This window comes from Lottia gigantea (genome assembly GCF_000327385.1).
Source record: "Lottia gigantea unplaced genomic scaffold LOTGIsca_115, whole genome shotgun sequence".
Taxonomy (NCBI): domain Eukaryota; kingdom Metazoa; phylum Mollusca; class Gastropoda; family Lottiidae; genus Lottia; species Lottia gigantea.
Window position 1 is genome coordinate 758,489 of NW_008707123.1, and position 22,353 is coordinate 780,841.

At 35.5% G+C, this 22,353-nt stretch overlaps 3 protein-coding genes across 3 annotated transcripts; all 3 read right to left on the reverse strand.

The window, feature by feature from the left end:
- Nucleotides 1-6,010: 6,010 nt before the first annotated feature.
- Nucleotides 6,011-7,441, reverse strand: LOTGIDRAFT_87533 (hypothetical protein; the record flags this gene model as incomplete). The annotated part of the gene is made up of 4 exons (XM_009047706.1): nucleotides 6,011-6,135; nucleotides 6,514-6,659; nucleotides 6,868-6,975; nucleotides 7,317-7,441. Coding segments are annotated over 4 exons (504 nt in total), but the record flags the coding sequence as incomplete, so codon positions are not given.
- A 2,048-nt stretch (nucleotides 7,442-9,489) lies between these two features.
- LOTGIDRAFT_199286 (hypothetical protein) lies at nucleotides 9,490-14,779 on the reverse strand. Its single transcript, XM_009047707.1, has 9 exons — nucleotides 13,888-14,779; nucleotides 13,482-13,675; nucleotides 12,899-13,174; nucleotides 12,627-12,701; nucleotides 12,224-12,457; nucleotides 11,765-11,971; nucleotides 11,215-11,436; nucleotides 10,257-10,478; nucleotides 9,490-9,977 (listed from the first exon to the last, which is right to left on the reverse strand). The coding sequence occupies exons 1-9, from the start codon at nucleotides 14,051-14,053 to the stop codon at nucleotides 9,912-9,914; spliced, it is 1,662 nt and encodes a 553-aa protein (XP_009045955.1). The 5' UTR covers nucleotides 14,054-14,779; the 3' UTR covers nucleotides 9,490-9,911.
- A 1,659-nt stretch (nucleotides 14,780-16,438) lies between these two features.
- Nucleotides 16,439-20,687, reverse strand: LOTGIDRAFT_137449 (hypothetical protein; the record flags this gene model as incomplete). The annotated part of the gene is made up of 10 exons (XM_009047708.1): nucleotides 16,439-16,504; nucleotides 16,715-16,929; nucleotides 17,353-17,505; nucleotides 17,674-17,887; nucleotides 18,242-18,448; nucleotides 18,699-18,932; nucleotides 19,102-19,176; nucleotides 19,378-19,653; nucleotides 19,936-20,129; nucleotides 20,495-20,687. 10 exons carry the CDS (start codon nucleotides 20,685-20,687, stop codon nucleotides 16,439-16,441), a joined length of 1,827 nt encoding a protein of 608 aa, XP_009045956.1.
- Nucleotides 20,688-22,353: the final 1,666 nt, after the last annotated feature.

The following is a 22,353-nucleotide window of genomic DNA, read 5'->3' on the forward strand; positions in this document are numbered from 1 at the left end:
CTCATGTAACTGAGTTGTGTGTTTAGTTCAGAACTCATGACCACTTTCATTATTCACAATCATATACAACTGGTAATCACTATGGTGACAGGGTAAGATTATGTGACGACCATAGTGATCACCAGATGAGTATGATTGCATTATGAATAACTCAGTTACATTAGAATTGCGTTTGAAACTCATGACCACTTTCATTATTCACAACCATACACAGTGATAGTAATCACTATGGAGAGGGTATCTTTACTTGATGTTATAAAAGCAAATAATTAAATGGCTACATCCCTTTAATAAAGACAATTCTTTGACCTTAATATCAGTCCAAACATCATTGTAAGAATCTCCACGATTTCCCTGTTAACTTTCAAGTCAGGTTTGTTATTCAGCTTTGTTGTTGAACTGTTAAAAGACTTCGACTAGCAATGAATTTTAAATTTGTTAAAACAAAACTTCAAAGTCGTTTTCTGTTTGCTGTGTGCATTTTAAACAATTGGTTTATGGAGTGAAGTAGTGAGGTCTATTCTTACTTTAGGTTGTATTTACCGGTCATGTCTGACTAAAGCTCTGTGTCATGTTTATATTAATCTAAGGAAATGCATTTCACTCTAAGAGATACTAAGATGAGTTGGTGTGTTGGGTTTTAAGGCTCTGATTAGCGTTACTTGCTAGCATACAATACAATCAAATCACTGCATTGACAAACTTCTGTGATACAAGAAAAGATGACTATTGTAGTCAAGGTATAAGAGACAGTTCGTTATAGCTTAACATTGTGAAGATGAGTCAATGCATAAATTATTAAATTTTGAATTGAAATCGTGGATTGTAAAGTTTGTAAGGAAGAAATATGTGGAAGATTTACCTGTTTAATTTAAATATCTTTACTTGAAACACTCCCTTCTAAACCTCTTCACATAGACTGATATTAACAAAACAAACTGTCAATATCATTAGTTACTGTTCTGATAGTTTTCAACTTCCAAATATTGTCCAGTTGGAATCGTAAGTTCTTATATTAGCCTGTGTTACAAGTTTTGAATTTAAATTCTCTTTTCTCCTACAAATTCTAACTAACAAAAGAGGCTACATTAACACGTATGAACTTAAAATTATTTTCTTAGCTCGTAGCAATTCCTCAATATTGAATTCACATGAAAGCGGTAAACTCTGTTTATAAACTAACAAATCAGCGTATCATGTCTTCCATAAACAACACATCATTATATTTAAATATCCATCAAATCAATTAATTAAGTTTGTTTTTCACACCTTACGTTAGAAATCTATATCAAATCTCATCACCTCAACACGTTTACCGCCTAACTGATAGTTTAAATAACTGTCATCAATTTTTTTAAATGATTAATCAAAATCTGTAGCTCTTTTAACATTCACAAATTGACAACAAAGGATCTTTTTCAAATTGTTTTTTTTAGTCTTCTTTGTTGTAAAGATAAAAGTGTATTATAAAAATCACTCTGAAATTCACATAATCATTCACTGAATTTACGATATTAAAGTTTCTTTTTCCAACTTTAAAATGAAAACTCACATATAGGTTACAGAATATTCAAATTCAAGTTTTTTGAAATATTCACTTTAGTGCTAAATTCCTTATTTTATTTCACAAATTCCAAGTTTTTTATCTGTCACTATAAGTTGTTATTTCTCTACGAAATTTGACAAAGTTCCTACTTTTTAAACTGTCACTTAAGTTTTTAATTTTAATTCGGTTTTGTCGAACTAACTTCCAAGTTGTTAAATTTGTAACTAGAGTTGTCACATGTAAACTAGTTAACTACCAGATCAGCTCTGTATCACTGTTATATACTCCAATCTACAGCTTGTCTTAAAGGTAACTTCCTATTACACCCTACAGTCACTTCTTGTGTTGGTTAGGTTGGTACACTGTGCCCTTTACCTTCCCATTTTCTTCAAAAGTTAGTGTGATTTGCCCTCCTCTTTAGACACCATCACAATGTCAATCTATTATGAACTATGATTTGATTGGATTGTACGCTAGCAAATACAGCTTCTAGATCAAGGATCCAATCACATCGCTACATTCTGTGATACAAGAAAGGTGGCTATTGCAGTCAAGGTATTAGACGCAGTTCTTATTAGCTCAACATTGTGAAGATGTTCTTTTAAAAGCTTTGGCTCTTTCTCTTAGAAACATATATTGGAAGGCAAATCTACTTAACACTAATTTGACAGGATGGTTGAAGGGGCAGATTTAACATACCTAAGATAAAACGTATAAGGCAAGATTAAGAAGGGGCAGATTTAACCAACTCTAGACTAAGCAAGAAGACATGGTTGAGTAAAAGACAATATAGAAGAAGAAACTAAGTTATTAATGTTTAAAAAGGGACACCTGTTTAATTCTAATCTATAATGCCCTTATATAATGATAATCTTTCTTGCATGTTATACATGTTATAGCCCGTTGTATAAAATTCTGAAACAACTCGGAATGGAGTTTACATCCTACTTTTCTTCACCTGTTTGGGCTCATAAGGACGTCAATGCCATGCAGTGTGCAATGAGAGAAATTTTTGCGAGGACAGTAGCATTAACCTGCTCTTGTTTTATATCCAGTTGTATAACAAGCACCTGCTCCCTTTTTTCTCACAGTTTAAAAGGGTTCAGGTCTATTTTCAAGTCTACTGCAAATTCTCATCATTAAATATCCATTAGTCCCCTATTTTATTCATTATAGAAACTTGAAACTCCAAATTTTTGGGGTCTAATAGCTCCTAATGAAAGCAATGGCTGTGTGGGAAATTTTCTTTTTAAACAAAATTGTGGTGCACAAGAAAAATCGTGGAAAAAATCCCCCTAATTCGTCTATTTTTGTTTTGCAAAAAGGGCCGCATTATGTTCAGTCCTTTCATTCACAATACGTATATCAGCTTTCTCCATTAATATATCATAGTTGACAATCACATACTGGGAAAATTACAACTTTTCTCTTCTTCAAAATTCTTCTGTATGTTCTTTATGGTTAATTTAAGAGAGGACTGTAGCTCACTTACATGGAGTGCTGAAGATATGATGACATTACATTCCGCAAATTCAAATCTAAGATTTAGGGGAGGGATGTAGCTAAGTTGCATGGAGGGCTTGAATACTATGACATCATTTTCAAATCATAAAATCCTCTTTGTGTCTATATCTATACATTCTACATGACTCTATACCTTTAAATCCATGGATTTTGACCACAATATGGGCTTCATGTAGATGACAAGTAGAGAATTAACCTTTGGTGAAGAATTATTAAGTTAAAGAGAAGTTTGAAGAGTAATAGGGGCTCATTTGATATCCCAACTGTCCTTAAAGATAAATAAATCATCATCAAACAGTACAAGCCTGACCCTCCTACTGACCCCTATTGTACCGCATCTACAGCAATAAATTTATAGTCTTTCAAAAAGTTGAAATTTGCTGACCCTAAATGACCCCAGTGACCTCTTACCCCTAGGGGGTGGCTCTAATGTCACCCTTTAATGTAGTTCACAGTGTTTTTATAGAGTTTTAACTTGGTCCTTTTTAGGGTTTATCACTTTCAAAAAAAGGTTCTCTAGTTCAGTTTTTATGGACAGTTTTTTATGCTCAGTTTGGTTACTGATAGGATTATAGTTGTAAGTTGATAAAGGTTGAAATTAGACACTCGAAATCACAGGCTGAGGCATCTGAATTGTTATCTTGAGGAGGATTCAAACCTAGGCAATGCATTGTTACACTACTTGTGAACCTCCATATCTAACAGGGTAAAAATGTGGGATTGTGCCATTAAGGTGACCTTAGCTAGTAGATGTTTAAGATAAATAAGATTTTTGTTTTTATTACAGATTATATGAAGATAATAAAATAACAGATCTGAGATACTACACAATGTCCTCGTAAAAATATTACCAATGTCATCAACTAATCTTCAACTCCTCTAGCCATACCTTCTCACAAATATCACTTTTTGGTTGAAAGATATTTATTTAGAAGGGTAAGTTTATGAAATCAGAAATTTTTTTTTAATTAATTAATTAATTTATTTATTTATTTATTTTTTTTATTTTTTATTTATTTTTCTATTTATTTATTTTATTTTATTGTATTTTGTCCTTTACGTTTGCTCAACATTTTATAAGTAAAAAAAAAGAAAATGAAGGCACTTGTCAGAGTAATTTAAGTTTAGTCAAGTATTAAATGTTGGTCTATAAGAGAACAATATAAAATAGTCTATCTATAGAATATAAAGAGCCTAATTTGTTATTAAATTATTATAAACTAGCCATTGGGGTCTTGTCAATAACAAAAAATATAGAACTCGTATTTCAAATAAACAGGTTGATTGAAGAGAGGTCTGTTGTTGAGATGAATATCCCTCGAGCATTGTGACAAAATATTATTCTGGACGCTTTCTTAACTGTGTCATTTTAAAGAGATTGTAACTTAATTTCTTATGTGTATCTGGGACACTGATAGCATTGATTTACACCATTCCTATTAGAAGTCGAACATGTGTGGTTCACTTAAATGATGTCACTATCACAAAGGCCCTGAGATATTATTAGCAGCTTTTGTGATAGTGGCGTCTTCTAGACAACAGCACTCTTTTCAAACTTGACCAGTTTGGTATTTTGTCCAAATTATTCAAAAAGAAAAGCATGTATTTAGTATTCAAATCACAAAAAGTCATAATAGCCTTGCTCATTAAGCTGAGGACTTATTATGGTCAAACTATGGTCACTGGACACTTCAAAAAGCACCCACCTGTCACAGATGACCTGTGAAGAACACAATAACTCAATCATGACGTGTTTTTTTATTGCTAGAGGCAGGTCATGATATTTCACTTAAGACATGTTTGTACAATTCTCTTAAAGGGATTGTAATGAGGCTTTCTAAATTTCATATGTTTATCAGGGACACTGATAGCATCAATTTGCACCATTCTAATTTTCAATCAGATGTCTGTGGTTCTTGCAATGCTTTTGTCTTTCCGCACGTGTAAAGCTGTCAGCACTCCTTGTCAAACTTCAACTGGTAAAGCAAATAATTAGACCACTATCTCCCTTTAGGTCATGTGCAAGCAAGCTGATTGTCTAGTGGCTTGAGCCCCCCCCCCCCCCCCCCAACCCCATCCCTCAGTTTATTATCATTGAGTTCTTAAATGCCTGATGCTCTTTGCCCCATTCCTTCCTTGACAGTTTTGTGGCCCCTCCCCTAACGATTCATAGAAACGTCAGTGTATTAAATTCTTAAGATATTTTTAATAATAGTTTATATGAAAGTTTGGCCTAGGTATGAATGGGTGCATATATAAATGTTGAATATTTTAGTAAGGTGATTAAAACCACATAATAAACCATTGATAATCTCCTTAAAAGTGTGAAACCTGTTTGATCAAATATTAACATTAGGAGATCTTCAGAGTAGAGTAGTAAGATATCGCTGTACGAAAACAGATTAATGTGTATAAGATATATAAGCCTTATGTTTACTTTTTAAACTTAGATAACAATCTCCTAGGTTATTCTATTAAAATTGATTTAAAGGTGTCAACCCATATAAGAATGATGGAAATTAAAATTAAAGAGACTGATCAAGTTAAATTTTAATAAAAGGGCTCTGTTTTTTAAGAAAATTCAATTAAAGCTGTCAACCCACTTATTTTTTACAATGAATTAAAATTAGAGAGGCTTATCCACTTAAAATCTAACCCAAGCCCTATATTTTTAGAAAATTGAATTAAAGGGATCAACCCACTAAGCATTGATTTATATTAGAGACGCTAACCAATACAGCCAATCCAAGCCTGCGATTACACACACGGATATCCATATTGTTTACAGTCTTACTAACAAGGGCTCTGATTGGCTGTATTCGTTAGCGTAAAATCTAATCAAATTGCAGAGGACATGGGACAGAAGAACTCAGAATTTTGTAACAGTGTTATCTTCTTATAAGTTAACAAGCTAAAAAGATTACTGAAAAAACATTAGATTTTGAATAGATGACTATCAGGATCAGACTGGACTATACTGGTCTCTTCCATTAGTCTCTGGTTTGATGACCAACAACTATCTTTACACGTAAATATTATAACAGTTCCAAATTCACTACTATCACCTGAAACATAGAATATAATACCAGTTACTTCTAAAATTAGATAGTTCAACTTGCCAATCAGCTATTCCATTACCCTAGCAGACAACAATCAGACTGTCCGAGCAGTTAGATGGAAAGGTTTGCGATTCAACACAGGGTTGATACCTTAGCTATCGAACTTATTGAGAGGGGTCCCCAAGTTAATGCTTAATGCCCATGCAGTGGACAACTGACTGTCTGCAGAGTGAGACCTCCCTCTATCTGATGACTGAGCTACAACTACACTAGCAGACAGCAATCTAACTAGTCACTGAGTGTGATACCCCTTGCTCTGTTAGAATGCCATTCAATTCATTAAGTCATCTTACTACCAGTTCAGGTTTTCAAGTAAAGTCTTACCATGTGAATTGTGAAGATAGTTGACTAATGGTGGCATCAATTGTAGTTCAAAAACACATTGACTTCTACAGTTCGGACAAGTTAGCTCCCTTTGTTGATCTTTAGAAGGCTTGGTTATAAAAAACGGCTCTCCATTCCACTCATACCTTAAAAAATTAAAAGGCATGGAGGTCAGCATCCTACTTTGAAGGCAACATTCTGCACTGTGCAATGAAGGAAATATTTATCCAGGACAGCAGTGTTAGTTATGGTATTTTGATAACAGTAGATCTATTTCATGGTTAGGTCCACTTAACAGTGCATTTTACTGCATTCAAACTAAAGTGAAAATTTCCTTAAAGTTATCTACCTTACCTTATACATTGCTGAGGGCATCTCTTCAATCTTTTTAAGAATTTATGTGAATGCTTATCTCCCCTTATCTCTGATTTTTCATACTCTTCTCGGGCACCTGACCCCACTCTGTCATTTTGGCTGAAATGGACCCAGAAACAAATGTAAATATACTTAATATTGTTGGAACTTTGTGGAATTGTTTTTTCATCCTTAAGAGGATTGATACCCATGGCATCTTATCACCTAAAAGACAACTATATAATCCCCTTCTGATACAGCTATTCCTTTGACCTTATTTTTAACGAATCAACGCGTCTCATGTAAGACATGTTTCATTACAGACCCCAGAGCTGCGACCCCCCTGGCCTCATCTCGGAAAGACATCTCTCATTTTTAGCCTCCACTTTGGGCATTTTCTAGATACACCAGTGCTTAACATAGCTAGAAGAAATCTTGATAGAGCTTACCTCTTAAACAAAGATTTCAGATCACCCCCACAATTCTTTTCATAATTCTTTAATAGACTGTCAACTTCGATATTTTCTGTTTGAAAGTCACTTTCATCAACCACACTCAAATAATACGAATCAAAGGGTAGGCCTAATTGTTCTGATTTAGAATTTGCCGTTAGTTCTGTTTTGTGTCCTCTATCACCAGTTGCTAACAGATCAAACACGTGTCTCACAGAATCGGTATCAATATTCGGAACCTCGCTTTGAACTACATCAGTCTGCTGCGTTTCATCGCTATGGTTACTATTGTCATCGGAAACTTCATTCACAATGTTCATTTGTTTAAATTGTAAATCATCAATTGAATTTGCGTCCTTTTTAGTTGTCATGGCAACAGAATCATCCTCCTCTCCCCAGTCATCAGCATCATCGCACCAGTCTTTAGTTTCCATGGTAACTGCGGAATCTCCCCAATCATCTTCCTGTACACCCCAGCTATCTGGTTTAATAGCTTCTCCACTTTTGGCTTTCGAGCTTTCATCCTGAATCTGACTGCGCTGAACTCTCCAACTGGAAAATAAATACCAAAGAATTTATGTCACAATGGCATTATGTAACCATGAATCATTAGGTTATGTTCTAAGAAGGCCACAGAATTGTCAAGGAGGGCTAACAGCACCAGGCATGTAAGAAATTTGATAGTCGTGGGCCAAAGCAGATCATCCTCGATTCTGGGGTCCTCCCATTGTAGAAACGCCATTGCCTTCATCAAAAAACAAAGAACAGATAAAGTCAGGACCTTCTGGGAGTTGGGGAGAAACCATAAGATAAGGATCTTACCTATGAGGTTTATTCCAACATGATTTGGTAGAACATGTAGATATATACAGAGCTCTATGATACACAGAATCTTTCAGAGGACAATAGACTTGAATCACCAGTTTCATTTTCAATCCACATACTGAACATACTGGCAGTTCACAATTCTCCAACATCCAGTCCTGAAATGTAGTACAAACTAATTAAAAATAATAGCAAAAACTATAGCCTACTTGAAAATGTGTTTGACAATAGGTCACCAGAGTTCATGCATTCATCAAGAATAGATTCATATATGTAGATCAAATTTCCTATGAATCTATTGAATGGACACAGGCATATTTTTCAGAAGACAAAGGTGTGAATGTGCTCTAGAATCAAAAAAAAATCTAACATGAACCCATGGACTCAAATTGTCACTTGTCAACGCCAACAAATGAAACTCACCGGCTCCCCGCCTATTTTATTGGTGTCCCATGACAATGCTGTGTTTCGGGGTATTTCTCCGTCCGGTATTCCAAGCAAGGAACTCATTTTAACGTTTCAAAACAACTAATTATATTAATTAAAGAAAAATTGACATGAACACACGTCGGTTTGTTTTGCTTCCATACACCTTTCACTCCTTCACTGCTAAAGAGCGGGTTTGATTCAAGGGACGCTACTCTCAATGAAGCTCCAGACCACACCTAAGCGCTACTTTTAATGTTGACTGACGAATTTGTTTCTTGTGCCATTCTTAGTGCATAATAATCATTGTCCATCATAAAAAATGTCCAATTCACTATCTGCGAGGTAGTTAAATAGTATTTTTTTCCTATTCAACTAAGTCAATGGGGCTTGGAAGGTTTCTGTACTATCATTTTGGCTGTTCAGCAAACATAACAGGAAAACCAGTGAGTTTGAACCATTGGTGGGAGACCCATCAACGTTAGAGTAGGGATGTTTTGATTGTCCCAAGACCTAAGTAAGAATGGACATATCAATCTCGGATAGAATAGCTAAATGGATTTTTCTGCATTCAATGGGCTTAGGGCTTGGAAAGGGAATTAAAGGCAGACTAAAGTCTCCATCTTGGAGAAACTTGCCTTGTCGCCCACTGCATTGTGTTACCGGTCTTCAGTGGCCCAATTATGTGCAGTTGCAAGATGTAACACTCCATTCATTTCATTGAGCAATCGAGGGAATTTACCAGGACAACAGAATTAAGATACCTTTCCAATTTCAAACTGTAGCACAAGGGCAGTCAAGGGCTTCCAGCAAACAACTTGTTCCTCATCCATTGATCAATAGGAGAATAAAAAAATTCTTTAAATAGTTAGTAAAATAACTGAAGAAGGCAGTAAGCCAAATAACAGGACAATAATATAGTTATTTTTTTTGTTTTTTTTTTCAAATTCTGAATAAGTTTCGTATTTTTATTTGTGTTTATTTATATATTATTTTCCGAGCATTTACTACCCAAAATGTTACGTTTTTGTATTCAAATTTATCAAGGATTTTGCTATATTTTTTTTAATCGTCTAATCGTTACAAAAATTTTACTATTTTTAATCAAATTTCAGAATTTGTATTTTTTTATTTTTTTGGTAAGTTGGGAAACATCTTAACTAAACTTTATTACTTCAGCTTTGATAATTTGAATTCAAATTTTTAGACAATTTGGTGTTGGAAATTCTACGTTTTACAATTATGTCAAAATTCAAAATTAACCAATCAAATTTTAAACTTTGTAATTCAAACATCTTGGCTTCGATAATCAAGTTTTCCATCCTAGTCATTGAAGGGAAGTTACTCTCTTTTGGTGGTGGCTTCCTTGGCTTGGTGAGCTTGAAGTACGGCAACAGCTTCTTCCACCTGGAGAAAGAAAAAGTTAAAAATTATTCTATCTTTTCAACAATTATCAACTATGGGTAATGATCCAAAGGGCGAATGCATTTAAGCCACGATATTCTGGAATATTCATAAACCACCGACAAATGGAACAGTCATAAGGAAGCCATGATATGCATACAAATGCTAGAAAATCAGGCTTTTGAATGTAAACTAAAACCTATAAATGACCGCAGTACTCAAACAATTGTAGAAGTTTCAATGTCAGTTATCTCCCTTGTAATTCAAAAAAATTCAACTCACCTTGCCCTTGAGGGACTCCTGCGATTCCAACATGTGCAACAACTCAGAATTATCAATCTCCAACAACATTCCAGTAATCTTACCAGCCAAATCCTGGTGCATTCTGTTAATCAAGGGGAACATCCTCTCTCCTAACATCTGTTTCTGCTTTTGTGGTGGAGCAGCAGCCAACATGGAGGTAGTTAGAGGGTCTTGTCCAGGTATCACAACTGATGCTGGAGCCTGAAAAAATAATCATTAATTTAAATCATGGTGCACCTATATAATTAGATTACAAAGATGAGTCTGAATTATCAGTAAAAATGGATTCTCAAAACTATTTATTTACTATACTTTGTAACCTTGGCCAGTGCTTTATATGGAAGTATTTCGGAACTTTTGTGCTCTTTAATAATATATATTGTTGGTCTTTTATTATTAATTTCTCTTAAAAACACTGCCAGTATTAGCATGCATGAGCAAGTCCGAGCATGTACCATTCAAAAACCTATTGCCACTTTAACATGTTGAAATGTGTAAAATACTTACACCGCCTAACACCTGTTGTTGAGGTACACCTTGTGGATTTCTCATCTGGCTGTTATATTTAAATGGTGGTCGCTGTTGGTTCATAGCCCCTGCTCCAGCGCCTCCAGGACCCATTGGCATTCTCTGATTCATCGTCTGAACTGAACCAGCCTGTCCTGTGATGGGACAAGCGTTGACGTTGGCTCGGACAGGTTGAGATACACCTGTGAATCGAGTTGGTTGTCTGATTTGGTTGCCAGGTATTGCCGATTGGAAGTTAGCTGAAAAATAAAGCATTATGATATAGGATTGTAAATGAATGCATTTGAAATGGCAATCTTCAGCAAGAGGTTATCGTAACCCCTACCTGCAGCTTATTGTACCTTCAGAACGACTAGGCCGTTAGGCCCTCTGACCCACATGGTTTAAAATCCTCTTTGGGTCAGCAAACACGATTCCCCAAGCCCAATGCTAGCAAGCTCAAAACGAACTTTGAAGAAAACTCACCAGGTTGAGGTTGAGGTTGTCTAAATGGAGTCTGCCATCTGGGACTAGCTTGAACTTGTGGCATCTGAGCTTGTGTGAAGTACCCCCTAGCAGCATGGGGCATGGAGGGTACAAAATACCCAGCTCCTGCACTTGGTTGGAATATCTGACTGAATTGACCATTTTGCTGAAATAAAAATTGTAAGATGATTAATGAATATCAAAAAGGCCCCTATTGGATAAAAACCTGGCCATTTATTCTTGAAAACTTAAGCCAACTACCGAATCGTCCAAACCAAAGGCTCATGCTGCAAAGACATTCCAGATACACAACCCTCATCAGGATAGCAAGTGTATGATACTTCCATTGAATTGATTATCTCAGTAACTATCTGAGTAACTCTGGGTGCTCCAGACAGCCCGTTTATGAAATGAGGTTAATCTTTCAAATATAGAACTCGCTGAACAGAAGCGAGTAGTAGTAGAGTAGAATATTCTCCAGTGGGAAAACTCACCATAGATTGTCTCATAGTGGTCATGCGTTGCATATACTGTGAAGCCAACTGTTGTTTACGTTCCTCCTTTCCTTGAGCCAGAGCTACGTACAATGGTTTAGAAGCAATGATAAAACCATTCATGACTGTAACAGCCTTCGTTGCCTCCTCTGGGGAACTGAAGCACACAAATCCAAAACCTTTGGAGCGGTGTCCATCACCTATGACCTGAAATTACAAAAGAATTGATAAAAATGATGAATCCAAATCAACACCAAATCAATTAAACTCACATGAAATAATGTCAATAATATGAGCAAAGTTTGTGGAAAAAAGACAGCCATCAACCAAAAGATGCATCATTCAAAAGTGATCAAAATTGAACACTGCATGCACTAAAATCACAAGCCATTTTGAAGTGATATTCAAAGAACAATAGCAAAGAGACACTCACAATTGCATCAAAGAACAAGTTCTTACCTTGGCACTAGTAATGGTTCCGAACTTGGAGAAAGCCTTTCTCAATTTTTCATCATCAATACAATCATCAAGATTTTTAACGTAAAGATTCACGCCTTGATAACGATTAATTCTCTCAATTTTCAAACGTTCGAATTTCTCTTTCAATTCAGCCTGACGTTCAGCACGTTTCTGGGCTCGACCAACGTACAATGTTTTACCATTCATTTCTTGTCCATTCATAGCATCCACACACTGAAATACAGTTTGAATATTCATTAATATTGATACACATATTAAAACATATCACAGTCAATGAATGAAAACTTGGCTTACTATAAAGATGACAAGTGCATGCCATAAGGTGTGCAATGAGAGAAAAATAAATAAGAAAAATATAAATTGTTATAATGTCAAGGCTTACCCTTTCAGCCTGCTCGGGATCTTCAAAACTGACGAAGCCAAACCCTCGAGATTGATTGGTAGCATCAGTCATGACCTGAAGTTACAGAAAAAGAAACTAAATACATCTGCTTACAGTCATGATAAAAAAAGAAAAACAATACCACTTCCTCGAATTTCTCCAATAGTATCCACAAGTATCAAATTACAAGAACCAAGCCTCTAAAATTCATGTAATTCGTCATTTGCAAAATCCCAATATACCCAAGCAGATTCTTAAAATTCTTTGCCTACCTTAGCACTGATGACTTTTCCGTATTTTTCCATTTCAGTCTTCAGAGTATCGTCATCGAATTCTTCACCAAAGTTTTTGATGTAGACATTGTTGTATCTCTTGGCTTTGTCTCCCATCATGGCTAATCTTTCCCGACGTGGGATGAACTTTCCGACATAGACTTTCTTGTTATTCAACAACATGCCATTCACTTTCTCAATAGCCTGTTTAGCAGCTTCTTCCGTTTCAAAATAGACAAATCCATACCCCTTAGATCCCTGTTCATCTGCAGCAATCTAGAATAAATACATCAAAATTTACTAGTAGAAAGTGAAAAATAATTACATTTGAAGTAAAATCATAACAGCTGTTGCAGAGAATATGACATGACCCATAACAATTACCATTTTATAAGCTTAGTCATTTCTGTTCAAGTACATTAGAGCAGCTAAGTATTAATTTTAGTCAGCACTAGTGTACAGTCACTGTAGATGTGGGTTCACATGTGCGACAATGTAAAATCCCGATCAGTACACCTTTATTCCTTTGTTTTATGTAATCCTGTGACATCACTGAGAGGCCCCATACGAATTCTGAACTCACCTTACAAGAAAGGATGTTACCAAAAGCTGAGAAAGTGTCGTACAAAGCCTTATTATCAATACTTTTATCTAAATTCTTGATAAAGACATTTCCTACACCAGATTTACGTTGAGAAGGATCTCCCTCCAACCACATAATACGGATTGGTGTCTCTAAAATGGTGTCGAAGTTCATGGTATCGAGAGCTCTCTCCGCTGAAAAAAATCAAATTAATTATAAATGCTGGTACTCTTAGACAGCGGTGCACTTGGTATTGAATACTCTTTCACAAATATTTAAAATATAATTCGAACAGAATAGGCAAAATGATTTGACCCGATTAAACAATGAAATTAACATCCGATTGCTCTAAAATTCACACAAATCAAAGGAAGAATAATTCTTAAGTAAATGAAAGTAAACTAACCATCGGAAGGCTGAGAAAAGTTGACATACGCATAGCCCAAAGATCGTCGAGTAGCGATATCTTGACATACTCGAATAGACGACACAGGTCCTGCAGTAGAGAATTTGGAAAACAACATAGACTCGGTGACATCTGGATGTAAATCACCCACATACAGGGTGGCCATTATGTAGTTCTAATTGGTTGGATTCATCTTGGATTGCTTTCTTCTCGAGTAGTTTCAAAAAATATGGTGATAAAATTTTACAAATGGCGGACTTGTTACTCTTCTTGTTTCTTCGTTTATGTTCTTCTTACCTGCTTACCGTTTCAACCAACTAATTTTTCTGTAGTTTTTGAAGTTTTACTGATTTTTTTGGTATTTTTCAAGATTTTATGCTGTTTATATATATTTTTTTAAAGCAAATGATTGAAAATCGTGAAGTAGGAAGTTTATTCCCACAAAACGAGCAATCGGCGGAGCTCACAACCCTATGCTTTATACAGTTTTACACAATATAGTACGGTACCATGGTAATCCGTCGTTAATCTCCAATGACTCCTTCATTAGACCCTTTTATAATCTTAATCCTTTTAAGTTTAAAGAATATTCCTAATTTAACGTTCAATTGCTCCTTCAATTCAGCCTAACGTTCATCACTTTTCTGGGCTCGACCGACGTACAATGTTTTACTGTCATTGCCTGTGAATACAGTTTGAATTTACATCCTTGTTAACTGACGATAAAGATGACGGAAGCTAATGCCTTAAGATGTGCAATGCGAAAAAGGAAAACAACATTAGACAATATAAATTGCTATATTGCCAAGATTTACACTTTCAGCCTGCTCGGGTTCTTCAAAACAACTAATTATATTAATTAAAGACATTGACATGAACGCACGTAGGTTTGTTTTCCTTTCACTCCTTCAATGCTAAAGAGCTGGTTTAATTCAAGGGACGCTACTCTCAATGAAGCTTCAGCCCACAACTAACTTATCAATTTCAAATTTTTGTGACATTTTAAGTGCATAATAATCATTGTCCATCATAAAAAATGTCCAATTCACTATCTGCGAGGTAGTTAAATAGTATTTTTTTCCTATTCCACTAAGTCAATGGGGCTTGGAAGGTTTCTGTACTATCATTTTGGCTGTTCAGCAAACATAACAGGAAAACCAGTGAGTTTGAACCATTGGTGGGAGACCCATCAACGTTAGAGTAGGGATGTTTTGATTGTCCCAAGACCTAAGTAAGAATGGACATATCAATCTCGGATAGAATAGCTAAATGGATTTTTCTGCATTCAATGGGCTTAGGGCTTGGAAAGGGAATTAAAGGCAGACTAAAGTCTCCATCTTGGAGAAACTTGCCTTGTCGCCCACTGCATTGTGTTACCGGTCTTCAGTGGCCCGATTATGTGCAAGTTCCATTCATTTCATTGAGCAATCGAGGGAATTTACCAGGACAACAGAATTAAGATACCTTTCCAATTTCAAACTGTAGCACAAGGGTAGTCAAAGGGCTTCCAGCAAACAACTTGTTCCTCATCCATTGATCAATAGGAGAATAAAAACATTATCCAGATTGATAGAATTTATTGTAGAGCAAAAAAGACTAAGATAATAGAGCATCAAATTAGTAGTCAAGAACTACAAGACAATTTTTAAAAAGAATTCAGAAGCTACATCACTCCTGAGAGAACTGAACATATAGTACAAGAGAAAAATATTTCTTTTCTTGTGATGTACATTGAAACTTGTCAACATTTGTGAATAAATTAAAAAGGAAAAACTAAACTTGAAAATTCTACAGAAACAAACGATTCTTCTTTCTGCAAAACTAAAACATTTTTACAAATTGGTGTACATTTTTAAATTTTTGTATTTTTTTAAATTTAATGTCATGTAGCTGACAAACCTTACTGAAGACTTTTTTTTAAAGTTATCGTTAAATAGACCCTATTTATTCAGCCATATTGGATCCAGAACGAGGTTCACAAAGCAATACATTTTCCTCTACATGACACCTCCGTCTTATCAATACATTGCATTATGAACCTCGCTTTTGATATGTTTAAAATGAGGCCGGAAATAAGGTCTATGGTTTAAGAAATATGGTTTTAATCAGACGTCTGTCTGCAGAAAAGACAGTTATTTTTTTTTTTTTTTTTTCAAATTCTGAATAAGTTTCGTATTTTTATTTGTGTTTATTTATATATTATTTTCCGAGCATTTACTACCCAAAATGTTACGTTTTTGTATTCAAATTTATCAAGGATTTTGCTATTTTTTTTTAATCGTCTAATCGTTACAAAAATTTTACTATTTTTAATCAAATTTCAGAATTTGTATTTTTTTAATTTTTTTGGTAAGTTGGGAAACATCTTAACTAAACTTTATTACTTCAGCTTTGATAATTTGAATTCAAATTTTTAGACAATTTGGTGTTGGAAATTCTACGTTTTACAATTATGTCAAAATTCAAAATTAACCAATCAAATTTTAAACTTTGTAATTCAAACATCTTGGCTTCGATAATCAAGTTTTCCATCCTAGTCATTGAAGGGAAGTTACTCTCTTTTGGTGGTGGCTTCCTTGGCTTGGTGAGCTTGAAGTACGGCAACAGCTTCTTCCACCTGGAGAAAGAAAAAGTTAAAAATTATTCTATCTTTTCAACAATTATCAACTATGGGTAATGATCCAAAGGGCGCATGCATTTGAAGGCTATGTCTTAATTTAGCCACGATATTCTGGAATATTCATAAACCACAGACCGCAGTACTCAAACAATTGTAGAAGTTTTGATGTCAGTTATCTCCCTTGTAATTCAAAAAAATTCAACTCACCTTGCCCTTGAGGGACTCCTGCGATTCCAACATGTGCAACAACTCAGAATTATCAATCTCCAGCAACATTCCAGTAATCTTACCAGCCAAATCCTGGTGCATTCTGTTAATCAAGGGGAACAACCTCTCTCCTAACATCTGTTTCTGCTCTTGTGGTGGAGCAGCAGCCAACATGGAGGCAGTCAGAGGGTCTTGTCCAGGTATCACAACTGATGCTGGAGCCTGAAAAAATAATCATTAATTTAAATCATGGTGCACCTATATAATTAGATTACAAAGATGAGTCTGAATTATCAGTAAAAATGGATTCTCAAAACTATTTATTTACTATACTTTGTAACCTAGGCCAGTGCTTTATATGGAAGTATTTCGGAACTTTTGTGCTCTTTAATAATATATATTGTTGGTCTTTTATTATTAATTTCTCTTAAAAACACTGCCAGTATTAGCATGCATGAGCAAGTCCGAGCATGTACCATTCAAAAACCTATTGCCACTTTAACATGTTGAAATGTGTAAAATACTTACACCGCCTAACACCTGTTGTTGAGGTACACCTTGTGGATTTCTCATCTGACTGTTATATTTAAATGGTGGTCGCTGTTGGTTCATAGCCCCTGCTCCAGCGCCTCCTGGACCCATTCCTGGCATTCTCTGATTCATCGCCTGAGCTGAACCAGCCTGTCCTGTGATGGGACGAGCGTTGACGTTGGCTCGGACAGGTTGAGATCCACCTGTGAATCGAGTTGGTTGTCTGATTTGGTTGCCAGGTACTGCAGATTGGAAGTTAGCTGAAAAATAAAGCATTATGATATAAGATTGTAAATCAATGCATTTGAAATGACAATCTTCAGCAAGAGGTTATCGTAATCCCTCTCTGCAGCTTATTGTACCATCAGAACGTCTAGGCTGTCATTCCCTCTGACCAAAATTTTAAAATCCTCTTTGGGTCCGCACACTTGATTTCCTGAGCCTGATGATAAAAACAAACTTTGGAGAAAACTCACCAGGTTGGGCTTGAGGTTGTCTAAATGGAGTCTGCCATCTGGGACTAGCTTGAACTTGTGGCATCTGAGCTTGTGTGAAGTACCCCCTAGCAGCATGGGGCATGGAGGGTACAAAATACCCAGCTCCTGCACTTGGTTGGAATATCTGACTGAATTGACCATTTTGCTGAAATAAAAATTGTAAGATGATTAATGAATGAATATCAAAATGGCTACTATTAGATAAAAACCTGGAAATTCATTCTTGAAAATTAAAGCAGACTACCTAATCGTCCAAATCAAAGGCTTATCTCATGCTGCAAAGACATTCGAGAAACACAACCCAGGATAATCAGGATAACTAGTTTGACCATTAATCGAAAAAGTGAGATGCTAAGAATTCTTTTAATCAACCAGGGCTCATTTAATACAGGAAATGTTATCAGAGTAGCTTTGTAGTTTAGGAAATTGTACGCAAGCTAACTCGCTGAACAGAAGCGAGTAGTAGTAGAGTAGAATATTCTCCAGTGGGAAAACTCACCATAGATTGTCTCATAGTGGTCATGCGTTGCATATACTGTGAAGCCAACTGTTGTTTACGTTCCTCCTTTCGTTGAGCCAGAGCTACGTACAATGGTTTAGAAGCAATGATAAAACCATTCATGACTGTAACAGCCTTCGTTGCCTCCTCTGGGGAACTGAAGCACACAAATCCAAAACCTTTGGAGCGGTGTCCATCACCCATGACCTGAAATTACAAAAGAATCGATAAAAATTATGAATCCAAATCAACACCAAATCAATTAAACTCACATGAAATAATGTCAATAATATGAGCAAAGTTTGTGGAAAAGACAGCCATCAACCAAAAGATGCATCATTCAAAAGTGATCAAAATTGAACACTGCATGCACTAAATTCACTAGCCATTTTGAAGTGATATTCAAAGAACAATAGCAAAGAGACACTCACAATTGCTGCAAAGAACAAGTTCTTACCTTGGCACTAGTAATGGTTCCGAACTTGGAGAAAGCCTTTCTCAATTTTTCATCATCAATACAATCATCAAGATTTTTAACGTAAAGATTCACGCCTTGATAACGATTAATTCTCTCCATTTTCAAACGTTCGAATTTCTCTTTCAATTCAGCCTGACGTTCAGCACGTTTCTGGGCTCGACCAACGTACAATGTTTTACCATTCATTTCTTGTCCATTCATAGCATCCACACACTGAAATACAGTTTGAATATTCATTAATATTGATACACATATTAAAACATATCACAGTCAATGAATGAAAACTTGGCTTACTATAAAGATGACAAGTGCATGCCATAAGGTGTGCAATGAGAGAAAAATAAATAAGAAAAATATAAATTGTTATAATGTCAAGGCTTACCCTTTCAGCCTGCTCGGGATCTTCAAAACTGACGAAGCCAAACCCTCGAGATTGATTGGTAGCATCAGTCATGACCTGAAGTTACAGAAAAAGAAACTAAATACATCTGCTTACAGTCATGATAAAAAAAGAAAAACAATACCACTTTCTCGAATTTCTCCAATAGTATCCACAGTGTAGTATCAAATTACAAGAACCAAGCCTCTAAAATTCATGTAATTCGTCATTTGCAAAATCCCAATATACCCAAGCAGATTCTTAAAATTCTTTGCCTACCTTAGCACTGATGACTTTTCCGTATTTTTCCATTTCAGTCTTCAGAGTATCGTCATCGAATTCTTCACCAAAGTTTTTGATGTAGACATTGTTGTATCTCTTGGCTTTGTCTCCCATCATGGCTAATCTTTCCCGACGTGGGATGAACTTTCCGACATAGACTTTCTTGTTATTCAACAACATACCGTTCACTTTCTCAATAGCCTGTTTAGCAGCTTCTTCCGTTTCAAAATGGACGAATCCATACCCCTTAGATCCCTGTTCATCTGCAGCAATCTAGAATAAATACATCAAAATTTACTAGTAGAAAGTGAAAAATAATTACATTTGAAGTAAAATCATAACAGCTGTTGCAGAGAATTTGACATGACCCATAACAATTACCATTTTATAAGCTTAGTCATTTCTGTTCAAGTACATTAGAGCAATACTAGTACAGTCACTGCAGATGTGGGTCCACATGTGCAACAATCTAAGAATCCCAATCTATACGTTATTCCTTTGTTTTATGTAATCCTGTGACATCACTGAGAGGCCCCATACGAATTCTGAACTCACCTTACAAGAAAGGATGTTACCAAAAGCTGAGAAAGTGTCGTACAAAGCCTTATTATCAATACTTTTATCTAAATTCTTGATAAAGACATTTCCTACACCAGATTTACGTTGAGAAGGATCTCTCTGCGACCACATAATACGGATTGGTCTCCCTTTAATGGTGTCGAAGTTCATGGTATCGAGAGCTCTCTCCGCTGAAAAAAATCGAATTAATTATAAATGCTGGTACTCTTAGACAACGGCGCACTTGGTATTGAATACTCTTTCACAAATATTTAAAATATTATTCATATAGAATAGGCAAAATAATTGCCAAAACGCCATTCCGTAAACATTGTGGATGTACTTTAGGCATAGTCCATGTAATAATCCATAACATGACCATGCTGTAGTAGTGTTATTGATAAGTTATGATGAAATATCCGCCATATTGGAATTCGATGCGTTGACAGGTGGTGTGGATTTGACCCGATTAAACAATGAAATTAACATCCGATTGCTCTAAAATTCACACAAATCAAAGCAAGAATAATTCTTAAGTAAATGAAAGTAAACTTACCATCGGAAGGCTGAGAAAAGTTGACATACGCATAGCCCAAAGATCGTCGAGTAGCGATATCTCGACATACTCGAATAGACGACACAGGTCCTGCAGTAGAGAATTTGGAAAACAGCATAGACTCGGAGACATCTGGATGTAAATCACCCACATACAGGGTGGCCATTATGTAGTTCGCATTGGTTGGATTCATCTTGGATTGCTTTCTTGTCGAGTAGTTTCAAAAAATATGGTGATAAAATTTTACAAATGGCGGACTTGTTACTCTTCTTGTTTCTTCGTTTATGTTCTTCTTACTTGCTTCCCTCGCTTGCTTACCGTTTCAACCAACTAATTTTTCTGTAGTTTTTAAAGTTTTGCTGATTTTTTTGGTATTTTTCAAGATTTTATGCTTTTTTTATATATTTTTTTTAAGAAAATGATTGAAAATCGTGAAGTAGGAAGTTTAGTCCCACAACACGTGCAATCGGCGGAGCAGTTTTCACGTCCTCGAGACTGGAGCTCACAACCCCATGCTTTATATAGTTTTACTACTGATTATACCTCCGATACACAATATAGTACCATGGTAATCCGTCGTTAATCTCCAATGACTCCTTCATTAGACCCTTTCATAATCTTAATCCTTTTAAGTTGAAAGAATATTCCTAATTTAATTGTGAAATGTTGTTTTAATTAAGGTCACAGTCATTAATTAATCTTCGTATTACTCCGCAATCTATCTGACGTCACACCAATCACGTCACGTCACAAGTCACGAGACATTAATGAATGAATGAATGAATGAATGGAATTTATTTGTAAACCGATTATGTATCCTAAGTAATAAAGCATGTATTAAAATCAACGCCATTTCTTGTCAATTGCTGTCAAGTTTATGATATTTTTAGTTCATGTGTTAATATTTATGCAAGAAATGATCATCAGCTTATGAAATGAATTAAGAAATTTGTATAGGGATTAAGCACCAGGTGCGAGAAAAAGAAAGAAGTGGGTGGGGTGGGTGAGTTTTATTTTAGGCCCATCTTTCTGTGATAAATTCAGGACAAACTTCAAGATCATGTCTGAGTTTTAGACGGCTATAAAAGGCTATATCAGTAATATAAATGTCGGTCGTGAGTTCACATCACGAGAGCACCCCTCGGAGAAGATTATGGCGACGCCTGGAGCCAAGACAAGTGACTGTAAAATTTTATTGGCGAAGTGAGTGAACGAGGAACAGTTCACTAGACTAGAACATGAAGCAATAAAATATTTTATCAGAGAATCTTGTGTATAAATCACCAGCCTGGGGCTTTGTAACATCGTAATTATAATGGTTAAGATCCGCCTACTATACACAGAGATCATTTACAGTGTAAGGGAAATAACTCCAGTTTAGAAGTCAATCGACTAAAGACAACAGTTAATTCTTTGATTCTCAGATTGTTGATATATATATGTTTAGCTTGTGACTTACATGGGTAACATGTTTGAATAGGGTCTTAGTTCAATATTAACTGTATTCCCTGCCAGTGAGGCAGTTCAGGGGCAGATGGACATGGATAATAGTCCAGTCGTTTGGTGGATAAGACAATAAACAGCACATTAGAGATTCCTAGACAGTTAGAAATCAAAACAAGTAGGCTAATGCTGATATCCTGGCAAATTTCCCCTCATTGCTAACTGCATGGCGTTGTTAAAAAAACAGAATAAGATGTTTCTTTCATACTTGATTTGAAGTATGTTTTAATTATTTGAATATACAGGCTTTTCTAGAATATTTTAATTACTATATAATTAGTCAATTATTATGAAAATTTTGTAAGAAAAAGAACAAAGAAAAATTAATTGAAATACGAAATGGATTCTGCATGCAA

What these genes read in the sequence shown, in the direction of transcription:
- LOTGIDRAFT_199286 (XM_009047707.1), bottom strand. Translation starts at nt 14,053, where the DNA reads ATGGCCACCCTGTATGTGGGTGATTTACATCCAGATGTCACCGAGTCT. An exon ending in CTTTTCTCAGCCTTCCGATG is followed by an intron (nt 13,676 to 13,887) that starts GTTAGTTTACTT and finishes GATTTTTTTCAG; the next exon opens with CGGAGAGAGCTCTCGATACC. An exon ending in ATCCCGAGCAGGCTGAAAGG is followed by an intron (nt 12,458 to 12,626) that starts GTAAGCCTTGAC and finishes ACTGTATTTCAG; the next exon opens with TGTGTGGATGCTATGAATGG.